A 19,959-nucleotide genomic window follows, 5' to 3' on the forward strand; every position below is an offset into this window, starting at 1 on the left:
CAGCTGTACTCTTTACCTCATTAGCTGGGGTTTTGCATGTTTATGGAGCTAACTTGCAATTAAAAATGCCTTTAACGTATGCTTAACAAGGCCTTTTAGGTATTTGGAATAAAGTACTACAATTTAATTGAAATTGGTATAGCATAAATAGATGTCTTAGTAACATGTCAGATAAATCTCCATGCCTAACTTGTCACTTTGCATCTTTTCCTCTGATGTAGTCTTTAATGCTGACTGTAAGGCCTGACATTTAACTTGTATAAAGGGTGGGGATTCTCTCTTAACTCCAAAGAATGTTTTACTTTGTTATATAAATAAAACTTGATTGACAAGATATACTCAAATTCATAGCCATATTTTTAAGATGTGTGAACATTTGTATGTGCATGTGGATATGTGTTAGAATAGCTTTAACCACAGTATATCCTTCTTCAGTCAGTCTTCTATTCTGCATTAGAATCCCAGCAGTAGTAGACTTCAAGACAATCTTTGGTCTTGATAATTCACCTTAATATTTTATTTTTAAATACTATGACATCTTTTGTAAATGTTACCTGAAGTTTAAAACCAAGTCTTGGGGAAACTAAGGTGAAAAGAAAAACCCAGTTGGTGAACATTTATCCTGGTGATCTTCAAACTGTGTGCTTGTTTGTCAGGGATTTTGTGGAAGTGGATGGGATGTTAAAGTGTACCATAAAAAGGTGGTACCATAAACAAGGATGAAGTGTCCTTTAGGTTAAGGTGGGTTACAAAAGATGATGGAAAAAGAAAGTAGGGAAGGAATGGTACTTTTGCGGGACATAGAACATAAGTACTAGAATTAAAAACGAGGATCACGATGTGTGAACCTTCACATACAGTAGGATTTACTAACTTTCTGTCTTCACCTAGGAGTGTTGTTGTACCACCGAAGAAATCAACCATTTCCTCTTCTACAGCTGCAGTTGGTATTCCTACAAATGCTGTCAGTGTGGTTTCTTCTTTAGATTCAGCCCAAGCCCCAGATCTGTCAGGAGAATCTCCTGGTAAGTAAGGGTAAATTAAACAACTTAAATACCATCCCTTCCTCTGTTGCTTTTTCTTCCCTCACCACTCACTTGGAATATAAATAAACAGTTTTTTGTTACATGTTATTTGTTAAGGTGAGATTTTTTTCAGTAGTTATCCATATCACAAAACACTGTTGGTGAGAACAGTTGTTTTTCAGACATTAAGTCATTAGTTGCCTTCCATTAGTTGCCTACTGATTTGTGTATAGGTATGTGTGTGTATATATGAGTCTTACTTGTACCAAGAATATTGATACTTAATTGCTGGTTGTATTTTCTTGGGGGGAAATGTGCCAGTAATCTAGGAAGATACTGTTTTACGTTCTGTTTGGTTTTTTTTTCTTTTTTTAAACTACTGGAGTGTGTGTGGTATGTCCTAAATTATCAAGTCAGACAAAAGGACCTTTGAGACATTTTTACCCTGCATACTGCTTTGACTAAACTTTGTCATACACTCTCACACAGCAGCTTGCAGGCCTGCAGTTGGTACCTGTGCCTCTAACAAAGGCCAGGAAAATAGGCTTGGCTTTAAGTTAGACTGGACCAATTGTCAGTGACATCACTAGGGTTCATGAATATAAGAAGTCATACTTTTGGATATTTTCTGAGAATTTGTCCCCCAGATCATTTTATTATTCCTAATTTTGCTGCTGTGGCTACACAAATCTAAAAAACTAACCTGTTTATAAATAAAAAAAAAAGCAAAAGTAATGCTGTATTAGAAAAGCCCCAACTTTGCAACAAATGCAAATGTCTGAGCAATATTTGTCATAATTTCAAGATTTCTCACTATTTTGTAAAGCAGGCATACTATATTAACTTGTAAATCTGGTGTATTCTAAAGACTACTTTTTGTTACAGATTAATTATGTAAAGTATAAGCTTATTTATAAATTCTTGAGTATTTGCCTAAGGATATATGTGTTAGTGCTAAGTAGAACTGAAAATTATGTACAAGTGTTTCCAATAGCTTTAGCCTGAGGTCAAATTCAGTGTTGATGCCAAACTAATTGCTTTGGACAGTTTTTTTCAGTGGGGACAAAATTGAGTAGGTTGTTTATAAACAAGTGTTCTTTTGAACCCTTAGTCTTTCTGGTTGTTCTTGTATGAGATAAATGATGTTTAACCTTGCTGTGTCAAAGGCATGCTTTTCTACTTAGCCATGTTTGAGTCACAAGGCTGTATAGAATCTCATAATCATGCCCATGAAGTTTGATTTCAAGACTTAGAACTGATTTGCATCTTAAATCGAGGAAGTCTCAAGTTATGTCTGATTATTGGTGATTTATTGAATGTTTGAGTTTCTCACTTCCTGTTTTTATGAACTTATATCCAAACTGCAAAGACTGGGGAAAAAAATGTGATCTGTTATCATGTCCTCTAGTACTCATGTGTCTGGAAGATGCTTGTTGCCAATCTTCAACTGCCCATTCCATTTCTCAGGAGAATCAAACAGTTTTTGTTCCAGCTGCAAAAAAGGAAAAGAAAAGCTATTGAAATCTAGTATGTTCCTACTTTTTGTAAAGGGGAGAATCCATTTTGTCACCAAAACTGCAGGAGGTAGCACTGTACTAATCTAGGACTAGTGTTTGAAATAGGGGAATTAACTGTCTTTTGAAGTGTCACAATTCTTTAGTGAAGATTGGCTCTGAGAAGCTAATCTGTTTGAAAAATAAAAAAACCTCACCTACATTGAAATTGTTTTAAATAATTGTGAATTTGTTAGCTTCTGACTGACTTACCCTGATTAGATGAGGGCTTAATTATTACAATTTCTGAAGCAAGTACTCACTTGCTTTTAATAAAAACAAAACAGACTAACATTGATTTTCAGATTTAGTCAATCTTTTAGGAACGTATAGAAGAAAAAAATAGGTGCTCCTGTGCCTGTAGAATGTATGAGAAATCCAGACAATAAACAATACTAATGTAGTTTGTAACTGTGTGACTTCCAGCATGTCTGGGAGTTTTGGCAAAAATTGGACATGTAATCTGAACTGATATGCATAAAAAGAAACTAATCGGGATTAAAAATAGGCATGTTTAGACTGGCAATCTAATTAATTAAAAGAAAAAGTAAAGGGATAAATGAAATCATGTCTTAAACAGATTAAAACGTGAGACTGTTCCTTTTTGCCCCGGTAAAATAATGGCACAGAAACAAAAATTTTGCGGAGTTGGAGTGGTTTGCATCTACTGTTGCTCATGTAAAATTGCACACATTAAGTTTGAAATGAAGTTGTGTATAAGGCCTTAATTTTTTTTTTTTATTTGAGGATGGAAGTAGCAATAAGCAAACTTCCTATAAAACCAAAATATATATAAATTTCCTCTGATTTCAAATCACATGTTCTTTCACTAATTTTCGTTTTCATGCAACAGAGAATCAATATATCTTTCTTGTTTTTTCAGCTAACATTCATTATAATTCTGTTTACTTTCTTTAATTAAGAAAATAAATGAGTTAAATCCTTTTAAAAATATGCTGAGCTTAAGGAGGATATGTAGTGAGTATAAATTTGGAACCATTTCACGTTTTATACGAAGGTTATTCATTAAACATTATTACTACATTTAAAAATACACATCATCTTTTTTTTACCAAAGTGAGTTTTGTATAAATTTGCTTGATAAATTTTAAAAACTGATAAACAGAACCATAATATATTAACATATAATGCTTTACTGTGAAAACTCGAGCAGATTTACTCCGAAACAGAGATGAAAGTGAGATGCAGGCATTGAAATAGGATTAAACAGCAGGTGATATGTTCTAATTGCACTGTGTACATACACTCAATTTGGCAATAAGTTACATATAGTATGTGAGCATCCTCCACCTCTAGATGTGATGTCAGAATTGCTTGTGTTGAAATACCAGTCAGTCTGTGTGGTTCCCGATGCCTCCATTGCCATTTGTGTGTGCTCAGAATTCATCAGCCTCCTTCCCCATAATTTTTCCTGAAGTTTGCATCTTGCCTGTAGATCAAGGGTTGTAGTATCTCAGATATTTGATGCTTGAGATGGTCCTAAGCTCATATCACGTGGATGTGACATATCCTGGCTTCCCAAATGCAAAGTATTGACAAGTTGGAAAGATAACCGTCTAAACTCACTCTGTTCCTCTGATACTTTGAAAGAGGGTGAAAACATGTTTTGGCCTCAGATAGCCTGGCCTTTTTGCAGAAGTTCCTTCACCTTTACTCATTCAAGCTACAGAGTATTTCACAGCACAAAAATACAAATGTGCCCCTTGTGGTCTGAACTCTGCTGTCAGTATGTTGCTGATGGCTAGTATTTGGGTTGTTGTTTGCTGCAATTGCTAGTCCAATTGTTGAAATATCTTGGAAATAAATGGAGAAAATAAAGCTTGGTGGCCCATGTGGAGCCAATCATTTATAGTCTCTTACAGAGGGTGGTATTGAGCAAACTAACATATTTACTAATAGTAATCTAAAAAGGGGGAATTCACTTGAGTTGTTTCTTCCTTGGATTGTCTCATAGGCTGAATGTGAGATTTTCCTGCACATGCTGTGTCCAGGAAGGGCTACTGCTAAGACAGGACTAATATTTGGATAGGCAGGACTTGACTGAGTGGCCTGAGCTTTAAATGTTTCAATTACAGCTGTAATGTTCTGAAGTGGTGTGAATTTTTTAAACTGTTTTGCAGTTTGCACTTCCAGTGTTTTCTCTGGTGCTCTGAGTTTCTCTGTTTATGTACTTGAAGGATTTCACGTGTTTTATTACTGCTTCACTCTAAAGAACTCGGCCTTTCACCATTCAGTTTGCAAATGGTTGTTCAAATACAACTTCTATGAAGAGAGTGTATGATAAGTCTGTGGGAAGCAGGAGTGAATTGCCTCTTGTCCTTACTGATGCTCTGAATGTAGAAAACACTGAGGAGTTCTACTCATTTTCTGTTGCCTGTTTCCTCCACTTCCTACTTGAAGTTCTTTGAGTTTCACTTGTTTTGCCTCTGAGCCACACAGAGTTGCCCACAGGATTTTTACTTCTCCTGGGAAGACACAGGGGCTGTTCCCCAAAGTGTGAAGTCATAAATGAGTCCATGTCAAAGCCTGAGCTGAAAAAGGAGGTGGATGCTTGGAAGAAATGCAGGGATAAGCAGTAACAGGAGATTAAAATGGAGTTGTGACTCCTGAATGCTTGTTCTGTATATAGAGAAATGTAAATTTTCTCTAAACAAGTTGGCTTGTTTTGCAAAGATGAATGGTATTTATTGATTTTTATACACAGGTAAAAATGAACTTGAAGTCTTGCAATAAAATACATTAGCAGGAGACAAGCTAAAGTAAGAAAAATGAGTGTGAAGTGAGTTACCATCAGTGTTGAGGTTATTCAAGAAATTCACTGGATTATAGTAGCTATTTCAAAGAGAATTCCAACTTTACAGTGACAGTAGTTGAAGGCTAGTTACTGAAGCAAAATGACACTTACAAAAATCTCAGATGCTGATGATATGCAATGGAAATGGCTTACTATTGTGCCAGTAAAAAAAACTGTTTTAAAGCCACTTCTCTTAAGAGAAATTTTCACCATTGTTTCATGAAGTCTGTTTTGTTTTAGCCTACAGATGTGTTTATGTAACAGATCCTTTATATTAGCTTGTAAAACCTTTCATTGTAGTCTTGCATTGTGCACTACCAGCCCTGGAAGTGTATTTTTGAATAAACTCGTTATTTTACTGGATACCTCTTCCACAAAGGGCATCATTGTATGGTAGGTCTGTTGTACAAAATTAAGGGGTATGGTTATTTAATTCAACTCCTATTCTTTTTACCTCATCTCTGTTCTCACAGAGTAAAGTATATCCTCATGTACCGCTTGTGTATTGCCAAGTCTACTTTGTAAGTGTATATGCAAAAGCGTCAGGATCTTGCGCAAGGAGTTTCTTTAACAATATTTTATTGCTAGAGACACTTATTTGTTTAGACCCTTGGGGACCTTGAATAAACAATAAGGCTTCACTGTAAGGGTGCTAGACAGATGATCTATTTGCATTTTCTTTTATGTTCTTGCAAATGTCTGTAAAACTGTCAGTTTGAAGGAGCCAGTTTATCAGTGAAAGGATAAGGAAGAGATAAGTCAGTTTAGTTCCACATGTTTGAAGTAGCTACTGCACTTACCCACATGTGTGTTGTGGATGAAAATATGCTACTGAAGTATTTTCATTTTTTTTTCAATAAAGGCAGAAAAAGTAGAATGAAAAACCACCTCTGAGTTGAATAAAGTAAAAAAAGTACTTCCACAAAACAAAATTTGCATGCAGAAATCACTATGCCTAATCCTATTGAAAAAAACACTGAAATTCTCAGCTGCAATAAATCTGAGATTCACCTCTTTTAGTGAAATATATCTGAGTTTGGAATGTGGACTGAGGTGTTGATAAGCCTGAAGAAATTCAGACCATAAATATTTTTATGTAATCTTCAAAAAAGAACATCAGTTTATGTAGATGCCTGCCTTAGGCTGTTGTCAAATTCAAATGATCAGTGCTTTTTCTGTTATGTCTATATTTAAAAGTTGGTTTAACCTAAAATTTCATAGTTTTACATTTGTGCATGATCTGTTTTGCACAATTTGTTTTTGTTTCTAGAAGAAAAAAACAATCATGTCCTGTGTTGTCAGTGATTTCCTTTACCTCCCACTCAAACTATTTTTACCAGTGTGTTGAAAAAATGGAAAAACGAAAAAACCCCAACCCATCTCCAAAAATAAAACAAACAACAAAAACCCCAAGTTACCCTAGACTGAGTGTATGTCTCTTTATTAGCCTCATGATGGCTATTATGCCCTTTCATTGTCCTTGCAGATGTTTCCCTTGATCTTTTTTCCTATTTTTTCCCTCAGTTATTTTGCTGATGGCCTAAATATTGCATAGAATTATTTTCATCTCATTTAATTGTAAAACTCACACTATTATGCTGCACTGTCAAGTCTTATTTTATACTGATAAAATGATCCTTGCATTTAATAGGGTGGGATTTTAGTTGTATATACAATTGACTTTATAACCATACCCAATAAGTAGTGGATTACTGGTCACAGATTTTGGATGTAATAAAAAGCATTTGAGCATTTACATAACAAGACACAGTCTGTGTATTTAGAGGACTTTCTTATTTTGAAGGCTTTGGACTCCATTTCAGTTTGGTGTTGTGTTGAACTGACCAGACCACTGTGCTGATTTCCCCTTGTGGACAGTGTAGGTGTAAATCCACTACTGGGCATGTGGGCTTCAGAATATTTTTAAGCTAGAGGGGCCTTGTTAAATGAGAATAGGGATGTTGGGCTTTAGGGAGAAAGCTGGGAGTTCTAGTAAAATTATTTGAATAAAGGTTATCATGAAAAATGAAATAATTGTTTTAAAATCTTAATTTTTAAAAGATTTAGTTAGAAAAGCTGTTAAGTATCTGACAAACAACTGGAGTCTTTGCAACCACTGAATCATGTGGCTTCCTGCCTTATGTGGGCTTTGTTTTGTTTTTCTGTGCAGGAGGCTCTGTTCTAATTTTCGGCACATCATTTGACAGCTTTTCCTTTGGGAATACCCAAAATACTTTTTGGTGGTTTGACTATGTAAAACTAGATCTTAAAGAAATGGAATTATATCCATGAAAACATTTACAAAATCTAACCATCACCGTTGAAACTTTCAGGAGTGTATATTCGATTAACCTTTATTAGATAAATTATTTAGGATACAATACCCAGAAGATTGATGTTTCACTTTGCTTTCAACTAACACTTTGTTCACCACTTTCTTATCCTTCATTCTGTATGACCCACGCAATTTTCTTCTGATCCCATCATCCCCACACAACTTCAGGTTGAATTTATGAAAGGCATAAGTGAATCACCGCCACAAAGTCATCTCCTGCCTGTGCAGAAAGAAAAAGAAATAAGAGCAAAACTTTTCATTATTTTGAGGCTGTAGTTTATTTTATTAATTTCTATGGTGTCTTTGAAACAAGATTAGAAAAAACATCTTCCCTGGATAGAAAAACAAAAAAAACACACCCTACCCACCACAAAACCCCAACATTTTTTGGAGGAAGCTCTGCTTGCCACAGTTTTGGAGCAGAAGTTTAAAATTTGACAGGAGAAATAAATTCAGTATCTCAAGGATCTGTCTTTGCCATCACTTTTCAAACCTATTCCACTTCAGTCAGGTTAAAAGACTTTGAAGGGTTGGAGTTGACACATTTTGGTAGACAGTTTTAAGATCTTAGGAGCTGATTTCCAGACAGGTTGCATTTAAGTGAGCTCACTCCATTGTAGGTGGGACCATCAGGAGTGTTTCTATAGTTACAGTTCTGAGAAGGGTCACGTCTTTGCTAAGGTAGATGTGAGAACTGAAATGATTAAACTCTCTTCTTTCATGCTTTTTTCCTTTTTTTTTTTTTTTCCCCTCCTCTCCAGCAACATAAGAATCCAAAACTGGCGAGGTGAGAGGAAAGAGAATAGGACAGGGTGTAAGGGTGGAAAGAGATAGGATTGCAGATGGACTAGAAGCAGTCATGCTCCTGGGAAATGCACAGAAATCTGTCTGCTAAGATTCATTCCTCTCCACAGTTTGGAATGCAATGTAAGATTTGTGAGTCACCATTCCTGTCCTGGCAGAAAATATCTGTGAAGTCTCTGGCTGTCTTTGCTTACCCCCTGTTCATCATCGCTAATACCAATCCATACTGCAGTATGGAGGTTACATTTCTCTTTATATACTGAACAGCAGAATTTAATATTTACAGATTCCTCCTGTGCTGATGAGAGCCATGGAGTGTCAATTTGACGTAACACAACAGCTTTTTTTTTTTTTTTTTAAGTGTAGGATACATAAGTGACCCAGTCTTCCCTATCAACCTTTGAATAATTAATGTGGCAAAGTTAATAACTCATAAATGAGGTTATACCACTGCCATCATGCTAATGACACTGGCAGTGCAATGGAAAATTTTATCATAGCTGTCTCTGTCAGAGTCCTAATGTTGCAAAAATTTAAGGCAGGCTGTTGAAAATACCTACTCATTTTGTTTTCTGCACAATTTTGACGCAAATATATTTTAATTTTACACAAAAATACTGTGCAAGTGACTTGAAATTAGATGAGCACTTCTAGTAACCAAAAGAGATGCTTTAAAACTTTACCATTTGGCTTTACATTATTATATATTATTATTATTATATATGTTAGCACATTACAGGAACATCAAAGGTGTAAGACATTGTTTCTATTTGCTGCTTAAGGTTGCGTTACTGAATTTGTTCAGAGGGAATTATGGCTTATAAGGCCAAAAGGGATCACTGCAGTCTAGTCCAACTTCCTTCACAAAACAAACTGCAGCACTTCCTTGAATCACAAAACAAACTGCAACACTTCTCTTTGTACTAGAGCAGCATTTAAAAAGCTTACCATGGCATACCTGGTATATATGAATGCAAATAAATGTGACTCTTATGGAAGAAACCGTTTGAGGTACAAAGAGGTGAAAGGTTTTTACCTAGTCCTCACACAACACTTGAAAAGCAAGATTTCTCCTGTAATTCATTCATATGATTTGTTTATTACTACTTTCTCTTGTAGGAAAGGGATCATCTAATTCAAAATTGCCATCTGTTCCTACAGTTTCTTCAGTGCCTGAGGATTCCGCCTCAAATATGAGGTAACTTCTTCAACTGAACATCTGAACAGCTGTGCTGTGGCTCACATTTTTGATATTACAGTTGATATTATTTTTCCACATAACTTAAGAATGTTCCTTTGCTGACGTACAACACATAATGAGGGTTTGGGAAAATACTGAGCAACAGATTATTAATTCCTTCTTATAAATGTATATCACATATCACTTAACATTGTCAAAACCTATATTAGTTTTTACAAAATTTCAGTAGCTTCCTTCTCCTGTTTCTAATCACATGTATCTCTTTACTAGTATTACAGACAGGCTTGAACATGCTTTGGAAAAAGCTGCCCCACTTCTGAGAGAGATTTTTGTGGATTTTGCTCCTTTTCTTTCTCGGACTCTTTTGGGCAGCCACGGGCAGGAGTTGCTGATAGAAGGTACAAGTAAGTTTCCATTTAAAAAAAGGTTTTTTTAAATGTGTGCTTTGTTTTACTTTGGAGACTCAAGATTTCTTTGTTTAGGAGATTTCTTCCTTCCTTTCCAAACAGTGATGTCCACTGGATTTCTTTGCCTCCTGTCCCTTCCGTCTTTAGTCATCTGAAGTCATTGTCATTGCCTCCTCATTTTTACCATCTCTGTAACCTCTTTGTGTCCATCTGATCTTAAATTTCATGTATCTCATTATGAGAGACAAACTACAGTTGTCTCTTGGTTAGTTTTCCAACTCTTCCAGCAAATTGTCCCGTAGAAGCTGGTGTATGAAATATGTTTTGTGAGCCTTAAAAAAAAATTGGTGTCACGGTCAACACTTTTTTGCAAACTAAAGTGTATAATGTAGAAAGTTAAGCACAAAGACTTGCATTTTTACTGGGATGTTATAGCAGAAGGCTTCTTGGGAACTGTCAGTGGAGCATGTTCTGGTCCGTTTCTTGCATGTGAGTCTGCTTCTGCCTTTCTGGTTTCCAACTGGAAGGCAGCCATACAGGTAAGAGAAATACGTTGTCAGTATTGAGAATAATTCTCTGGTACTTTTGAGAAAATAAAGATTCATGTGCACAGCATTGATCATGACTTTTCTTGGTGAAGAGTGGCATAAAATGATTGAGACTGAGCTGATGGACTTTTCTTTCTACAGGTAGGATTTCTCTGTTTAAGAATGAGACTCAGTTCTGCAATGCAGACATTAACATCCTCAGTTTGAAAAGTCGTGTCTGTTGGAACACTGTGACTTTAGTAGCGACACCAGTTTTTTAATTTTCTCATAGTTTGGCTATATCATATGCTTTGTCCACTGATTTTTAGAAAGAAAGTTGCAGGTTTTGTCCCCTTAAAGAGGTGACTTGAATTAGAGCCAGAGCTTGTTGGAGTTTCCAGTGAAAAGTGCACTCATGGTAGAATCTCATGGTTGCTTAACTTGAGCTGATAACTGGCACGTGAGCTGTATTTGTGCTAATACAACTAGTTTCTTCCTAGGGAATTAAAGGTCCACTTAAAAACATTTTTGGAACTAATTGTTTCTTGAATTAGGACAGTCATCCTGTATGTAGTTCTGAATATGATTAACGTTGGCAGAAACACAATTACAGTATCAAACACGGTCAAGCGTTTTCCTGAAGAGTGCTGATATCAAAATCAAGAGTTTGTTAAACTTCACTGACACTAAAGGTGTTTAGTTTAGGAGTTTAGCTTGCTTACTGGTTTGGGTAGGAAGAAATGGAAGGAAGATGTGTGCAAATTGCCTTCTGTGAGACTCAGGAAGATGGGATTCTACTTGTGTTTATGCACGTGGGCATCACCTTAGCTGATAAACATTTTAATGGAAGCTGCCTTATGAACAAAATTATTTCATTCATTTAATAAGAAAAACCAGAAAAGTGATTTTCCTCCAAGCTCTATTTGCCAGAGAAGTAAATATCCTATTTAGTTACATTTTTTCTTCTCTGAAGATAAAAGATCATCTGGTTTCAAAGTATTTTGACTGTAGTATAGGTTATATACTCAGATAAATGAGTATTTCATAGATTGAGTGACCAAAAAAAAAAAAAGGAGAATAATTATTGGGAGTGTATGAACTGTCTAGACAAAAATAAACACATGAAACCAATTTTTGGGCCTAAAACTCAGTTACAGAAAAACACCAAACAAAATGCGAACCCAAATAATAATAATAGTCAAATTAGTTTATAAACAATTGAAAATATATATAATAGGTTACTGCTTGCACTTCTGCTAAGGTTTAGTGTGGGGTTAAGGGTCAAAGTACTAATAAGAGTGTTTGGGATGTCTGCTGCCATGAAACAAAATGGAAACTTGATTGATAGCTGGGGGCTGAAAGGAGAACGTGCAATGGAGAAAGCAAAGGTCATAAAGCCATTTCCCTTCTCTGCATATATAATGATCCAATCCTTCAAGAAATAGCAAAATGTAGATACAGTGGATTAATATAACATATGTTAACCACACTTCTGATCATTTTGACATACAAACATTTATGTGAATAATGGAGGTAATGTATTACTATTAGCTGTATTGCTATTAGTGGTATGAAAATTTCGGTTTTCTTTTGTTTGTCAAAATGCTCTTAATCTATTGAACTTCAGAACAGTTTGTGTTAGTAGCTGGTGCCATATAAACATGCATTTGTGTATACTTTTTTCTTTTTGTAGGTCTTGTATGCATGAAATCTAGCAGTTCAGTTGTGGAGCTGGTGATGCTTCTTTGCTCTCAGGTGAGATTTAAGTAGCAATGTCTGAAAGTGCTGTCTTTGAACACAATGAAAATTAAAGTTAAAATTTGACTTTAAATTTGACTTTAAGCTTATATAAATATGTAAAGAGATAATGTACAAGGCCTTTTGATTAAAAACAAAATCATAGTAATTGTGTCTATTCAGTTCAAGAGAGAAGATATGAATGGTCTTGTGTTACCTTACTAGTGAGCATTTACATAACCTTGAAGATGGTGTGCCTAAGTAATTCTATGTTGTCATTTTTATAAGGTAAAATAGGATCAATAAAATATTAAAGTTAAAGAAACATTGATTTCTGCATCTTGACAAGCTGAATCCTCTGGGATAAATAGAATTTTTCCTTTTGTGTAGAGGTTACAAAACAAGTGATAAATACTTTTGAAACCCTGTCATTCTCAATTGATTTGACGAGTACTAAGAATTTGAGAAAATTTCAGTAAGCAACCCTGATTGTCAGCAGTTTGGTACATTCTCCACTCCTAAAGGCAAAGTGATTTTAGATATTTAAGAAGTGGCCTGTTCCCATGGTTAGAAAAGAGCCAGAGCCTGAAGAACTTTAAATTGTGTATGCTGTATTAATTGGATTTTCTTTTGGGGTTTCTTGTTTTCTTTTTTTTTTGTAATTAAACGGAAGACTGTTTTTATTGAGCCTTTCTTTTGGTGCCTTAAAAATTATACCTTTCTGGTAGTAAATTCCCCTGCTTAAAACTTTAAAATAGCCTTTTTTAATGGGAATGGTATTGGTCTGGAGGTCAAGGGTTCTGACCCATTTCAAAACCTTTGACCTTCATTTACAACCCTTATGGTTTGCTTGCCTGACGAATAAGGATAATGCAAAATTAATGTTTCTTCACATCGATTTATTCGTTTTAGTGCCTATATTGCCAAATTTATTTAGAGTGTGCTGATAGACATTTCATGAATACAAATGAAAGAATCATAGAAGGTGTGAAAAATCGATAGTCTGCATTGTCAATAAAGTGCAATAAGAACAATTACTTCTGGAGATTACACCTAATAGATTTTACAATGAACTAGTGAAGAGTAGTTATGTTTTCTAGTGAGGTTATTATTAATGAACGTAACTAGAACTTTGCTCACCTACTTTTCCATCTTCCTCAGGAAATACAATATCTTTTTACCCTGAAAGGAATTTAATATTCGTTTTGGAACTTTTGGAATTTAGAGATTGTTATTTTACATATGGCAATACTGGAAGTGAACGTTGTTCACAACTTCTAGAATATGAACTTGCAGCTGATTTAGATTAGAAAAGAATCTTTACTACCAAGAAATCTGTATGCAAATTTTACTGTTCATTCATTAAAGTGCTAGAGTAGAACTAATCTGAGTATTAAATATATGTCTGACAGCTTGGTATTACCATTTTAAAAAATTAGTTTTTGGTATCCATGCTGCTTGTATCAATAATTAGTGCTTGACCTTTCCCTCTTTTTTTGGTAGGGTAATCTAATCTTTCTTAAAATCATGTTGTACTCTGTACTGTACGTCACTTGTTTGGTTTTGGGAAGTGGAAAGGACAAGGAATAAATGACGTGCTCTAATGCATCTATTTGTCATATGTGTCACAATGCCACTTAATGCTAATCTAATCAAATTGAAGCTATCGTGATTGCTTAGCAGTGCTGGTTGCAGAGACCGAGGTTGTTCTTTGTGAAATAGTAGAAATAAACCAATAAAGTCGCAAAGACCTCAAAGTCTTTCTAAAGTTGCATAGCAGCTGTAATTTTTGGCAGAATATGAAAAATGATGTGAGAAATGAATCTAAAATTAGCTCCAGATGTATACAGATTGTTCTGGGGTGATAATTACATTTTTCACTTTGAATTTTCCTAATTCAAAGAGGTCAGCATGGCAATCACAGAAGTGATTTATTTTGTTAAGAAGTGAACTGTCTTTTGCTACATGAAAGCTTGAGAGATATGAAATTGAATTTCAAGCCGACATTTTAGAGATACTGGGAGGAGATGGGGTTGAGCTTGATTGATTTTTTTTCCTTTTTTTTTTTCTTTTTCTTTTCTTTTTTCCCCCCTGCAAGATAGGGTGGGAAATGAAGTGATATCCTTTTGCTAAAATTTTAATTAATTTTTAAGAGGAGATGGAGAGGATGAAGTGCCAAAGATCAAAAGATCAGGTCAAAAAACAGTTTTTAATCACATAAATAATGTGGCATAGTTACAAAGTAAGTATCTGCAAATTTGATTTAAAACTTCACAAATTTGTCAGCCATCACTTTATGAAATTGAAAGATTGCTTTGATTAATCTTTGGTGTTTTTACGATAACCTCTTCTCAAAATTCATATTAAACGTTGTATATCCAATGTAAGCCATTGGATCGTTTTTTCTTAAACATCTGACTTTTTCCTGATGTTTATTTAGATTTGTGGCTGAAATATGTTTTTTTTTTCCTCAGAAGTGCAAAATGGCATAATAATATCGCACAAGTAATTTTTTCATAACATTGTGAAAATAAAGCTCTTTCCTATGTGAAGTGTTTTTTTTAAAAAAAGGAAGAGGTACCATTCTGTGGAGCTATTTGTGACACGTGGTGAATTTCTTTTCTTGTTTAAATTTCATATATTTAGGTATATGGAAAAAGACCATTGCTTTTGTATTTGTTTAGTGTTTGCATGTTGGTCTGTTGCTTTCTATTTAACAAAGGCAAAAAGAGAAACAGGTGGTTTGAGATACACACAAAAGGCTTTTCCTAAGACAAAACCAGTTTTTTGATAGACACACTACATTTTGAGACGTGTCTCTGTGTGTGTACTTACATTTCTATAAATCTATCAAAACATAAAGAATCCTTCATTTAATATTACTGCAAAGTGTTCCTGCTTATTTGACATTAATATCATTTTTGAAAGAATCAACGTTGCATTCAAGGCCACTTTATAAAAGCGTTGTGTTGCTCATCCTAATTCAGTCTGACACACATTCCAATAACACTACCTCCCTTCTAGGGTTTAAAACTAAATTTATGGCTGAGCATTGTGAAGTGCATCATTTAAAAATGGTTTCAACCCAAAACATCTAATAAATAAATAATGTGTATGGCTACTCAGTAGCAGACTTTCCAGACTAGAAATCATTCCATCGGATACTCAACAGTCCACTATCGGAGAGGGCTGTCAGATAAATCTTATAGTAGCTGCATTCATGTCCTGTAAATCACATGTTATTGTCTGAGCCTTCTGCCAGGTCATCTATTCTTTTCCCATTTATCAGAAATGCATACAGTACAGTGAACCTAGAAGCACCATCTCGTCTGGCCTGGCATCCTGTCGGGGTAATTAAACCAGCCAAAAGAGAGAAGTCCTGCTTCTGTTATCCCTTCTAAATGAGTGACATCAGGATGCTGAAGGTGCTCATGTGCAATTGTGAGACAGGACTTCTGCATGGGGAAACTGATGTCACCCCCAAAGAAAGCATTTTCATCTAAAAGGACTTTGTGCCTAAAACGCAAAGGGGGCTTGTATGAATTGAGTGCATATCCCTAAAGCAAATATGCTACTGTACTTCTTTTCATTAGTCAGATATTTTCTTGAAATACATGACCAAGTAGGAACAGCTGTGATCTTCCCTACTCTCTCATGAAGGGATTAAAAATATTTTTTTCTTGCTCACATGCATGAAGCATTCATCCTGTTATTGTAGCTCCAAGGTGAAACGGTACAAAATCGATTCCATAGTTTTCCTTGATGCCTGTGAATTTACAAAATCTTTGACACTTGAAAAATGCTTCTTTCTGTAGTAAATCAACTGAATCTCCAGTGGAATATGTGTAAGAGAACTAATTGGATGGTTCTTGTCAGAGTCATCTTTGACTTAAGAGCTTTTTTTCTACTGAATCTAAACTTAGACTGACTCAAATACTGTTCAACTCTTGTATAATCTTCTTGGTTCCTCCTTCCTCTGTCCAGTGTTGTTTCGAAAGGACTAAAGGCACATTCCTGATAGCTCATGGCATATATAAAACCAGGACCAATGTTTTAATACATTTAATCTCTACATAATTTATCTTTGAGAAATATTAATATGATATATTGCAATATAACTACATACCCTTAGCTGTTAAATGTATACTGGGCCTTGATAAGATATATCTTTCATGAGGAGGTGGAAGAGAGAAGCATAAACCCTGGTACTCCAGATGTTTTTGTGTGCAGAGATAGCATCTGCTCATATCGCCCAATGAAATATGATTATGGCTGAAAATGTCCTGTGCTGATAGTTTTTGGAGTTATTTTTTGGAGAGAAAAGCATGATCCAGGGCTGTACCATGTGCATTTTAAAAATACAGCAGAGGCTGATTAGTACTATTAAAGCAGAAAAAATTACACTGTGAAAGCTGGTCTTACTGCCTCTGTAGGAAAACTTATGGGTCTTCAGCTCTCTTTTTTTCTAGTCCAGTTACCATTGCTTAAGTGGTGAAATTTTTGCCTGAGGTATTTCTTCAGTATGATCTTTCATATGCTACTAAACCCCTTCTTGAATGGATTCTGTTGCTCCTAAAGAAGTCAGGTTACATCTCTTGCATGGGCAGTATCTTGGTCATATCATATCTCTTACTTTGATAAGGAATCTTAATTATTTGAGCAATATCAACCTGTACCATGCAGTCATGCACCCATACAAAGAGGATGATAGCATTATTTTCCCTAAGGGAGAGCAATAGGATACCAGTTACAATTTGGATTTTTTCAGCAGAATTTTTTCACACCCTCCTTTCGCTTCCACCCCATTACTTCAGTGTTTGTGGGATTGCAGTAGGATCTTCAGGCTTTTATGAGTATCCTCTGCTCAGAAAAAAAAAAAGCTTTGCATCAGTGATCCAAATTCATTCTCTCAGGAATGGATTTCTGCAGCGTGTTCTAAAATGTGGTAAGTCTTTGAATTACTTGGAGATTTTAGTTGATGTAGAAGATGGCAGGTTTTCAGTTGCTTGCAGAGAGAACACTTTATGCTGATGCTCCGTGATCTGCACTGGTTCCTAATTTACTTTTAAGTGCTATTTGATGTGATGGATAACTGTAGTGATTGCTATGAAGTTTTAATTGAATTGGGTGTATGTTAGCTAAAGACTGATGTCACTATGATGCCATGGCAACTGAACTCAACAGATTCATCAAAACTCTTAACAATATCCTGGTTTAGATATGAAGAGAATAAATGCTGTTTGAGTACTTTTTATGTGCCCCAAGTGTTAGATGATGACATTTTAATCACAGTAATGTTCTTCCATCTAATCAATTTATGTTATAAAAGCTGAAAATAAGTTTAAAAAGGATTTGATCTCCACTTACAGATGTGATTTTTAAAAAAAGTATATGTTTTGGCATAGAGGGTAGATTTTGTGGGGATTTTGTAAGCTGTCAAATGATTTTCTATCAACTGTAATACATGTTTTAATTTTCTTTTAGAAGGCATTTAGAAAATACTGGGAGTTGGAAGGTTTTCTTTTTATATAGTGTGAACTTCTGCAAATAGGATCTTTATCAAAGATTCATGTAGCTGTATGTGAGTTGAAAAAAAACCACGACACTTCAATGATAGATTGCCTTCATGATAAAATGGTTAGAACAAAAACTTTATTAGGCAAATGAAAATGATTTGGATCCTTACAAATAAAAATAGAAAAAAAGAATTTACCAAAGTCTAAATGAAGTTCAGAAAAAGATGTTGCATGAATCATGCCCACAGGTGTTTGCCTTGTATTGCTAACTTTCCTTGAAAAGCTATGAAGTATTCAGTGTTTCTAGTTTAGTATGAAGGCACTGTATTGAGATACACTTGTGCTCTTTTGAAGAATGTGAAGATTGGGAGAATATTTGATAGCCTAGATTTTCGTAGAGATGAGGTGGCTGTGGTAGGAAGTGAATATTCAAGATCACCTTGCTCTGCTATGGATTATTTCGATTCTTAAGCCACCTCAGATGTGATTCATCCCAAGGGAAACCAGGCATATTAATGAAACTGTGTCAATCTTAACATTTGAAAATATGGGCTTGCCAGACATGTTATTATTTGTTATGCAAGCAGCAGTAAGGACGTTCCCAATGCAATTTAGTAACAAATATTACATGGCCCTTGTAACTGAAACACAAAATGGAAGATCCTTATCCTAATCTTCTTTAGGATGCTGTTGGATGGAAAGTAGCTGGGAAATGTCTATTAAGCTTTATGTTCAGTGCTACTTCAGGATATTTTCAGTGAAGAGGTTTTACATCATAAACTGTTTCCTCCTCCAAAACTCTTGCTATTCTTTCCCCCCTGCAAGGTGTATTTTAATCTACAATGCCTTAGTTTTGCAGAGTGGAGACTGTGGTCAGAACTAGAGAGAGAGGGGAAGGGAGATTCCACAGTAGCTAGGGGCTATACTCTCGAAGTGCTCTCCTGGGACAGAAGGGGCTTAAGTTTCAACTGGTGTTTCAGGTAACAATTATTATTATCACCAGGTAGAATAATCTATCAGAGGAAAAATTTCAACATGTCCTCCCAAAGTAGCTAGTAGTCCAGCAGCTTAGGGGCATTTACCAGACATGTGGAAGAGTCCAGTTTTGAAAGAAATTAAGCTCTCTCAATCTGTAAAAGCAACACTGTGGTTCATCTGTGTTGTTCTCAATTGCTGTTTCCTTCTTTGGTTGTTGATATATGAAGACATCAACTCTGTTCTGTAAGGTCTTAGGGCTTCTGCCTTCGCCTGCATTGCAAGACACTTGATATAAACACAGTGAGCTGTTTGACTACTGGTCAGTAGGATTAACTATGGAGAAAGTGAATGAAAGTCTTGCAAGACTGTGGAATCCAGACTCCTTGAATGCCGTCCTTTATTGCTTGGATTTTAGATACTATCTTTTCAGTAAGTTTCCTTCTCACAAATCTGTTGTCTAGATGGCTTGGTTTCTTCCTTGCATGAGATATATCTGTGGGTTTATGCATGCTATAACTTCTTTCCTTCCTAAGTGGAAGTTTTTCTTCCATCACTGAGGATTTCCCTTTGGGTACTGAAAACGTATATTGACTACTTTCATACCTGGTATATGTCACTGAGCAGAGTACTTGGAGTAACTACAAATGGATTACGTGTGCTATGGATATTTTGCTCCTTGCTTCATTGAGCTGTGTTATGCATTCGAAGTGTTTGAAACTGGAGATCAGTTTGGCAGATAACTATCTGAAGTGCAAATCTGATAAGATTGAAATAAATGGAAACAGCTGGGAAAACCTTTTCTTTGAACTGGAGTATGTTGAAATTACATTTAAATTAACTGAATGTGTTTTTTTTTCTTTGACTTAAGCAGTATGTAGATTTTGTCTCTCTAAAACTGGATTATTGTAATACAGTCTGTGTGAAACCTCGGGATAATGTAAAACTTGCCTCTTGGAACATCATTCCTGCTTCATTTTTTTGTTGCTTTCTAAATTGTTTGAAAGTTTAATTGCCTGTAATTGCCTGCAATATTTAACCTGTTGAGTTCCATGGAATTGCTT

The 19,959-nt window shown here is 35.3% G+C and overlaps 1 protein-coding gene across 2 annotated transcripts in view; it reads left to right on the plus strand.

The window, feature by feature from the left end:
• LRBA (LPS responsive beige-like anchor protein) overlaps positions 1–19,959 on the plus strand; it is a 400,341-nt gene that overhangs the window by 98,422 nt on the left and 281,960 nt on the right. For both annotated transcript variants that reach the window (XM_029960309.1, XM_018073461.2), the window contains 4 exons: positions 892–1,025; positions 9,652–9,730; positions 10,004–10,137; positions 12,361–12,422. In XM_029960309.1, the coding sequence (XP_029816169.1) occupies positions 892–1,025; positions 9,652–9,730; positions 10,004–10,137; positions 12,361–12,422 (409 nt within the window). The remainder of the gene's footprint in view (positions 1–891; positions 1,026–9,651; positions 9,731–10,003; positions 10,138–12,360; positions 12,423–19,959) is intronic.

The sequence above is a fragment of the Manacus vitellinus genome, unplaced genomic scaffold (assembly GCF_001715985.3).
Source record: "Manacus vitellinus isolate BGI_N305 unplaced genomic scaffold, ASM171598v3 scaffold_0_pilon, whole genome shotgun sequence".
Classification (NCBI taxonomy): domain Eukaryota; kingdom Metazoa; phylum Chordata; class Aves; order Passeriformes; family Pipridae; genus Manacus; species Manacus vitellinus.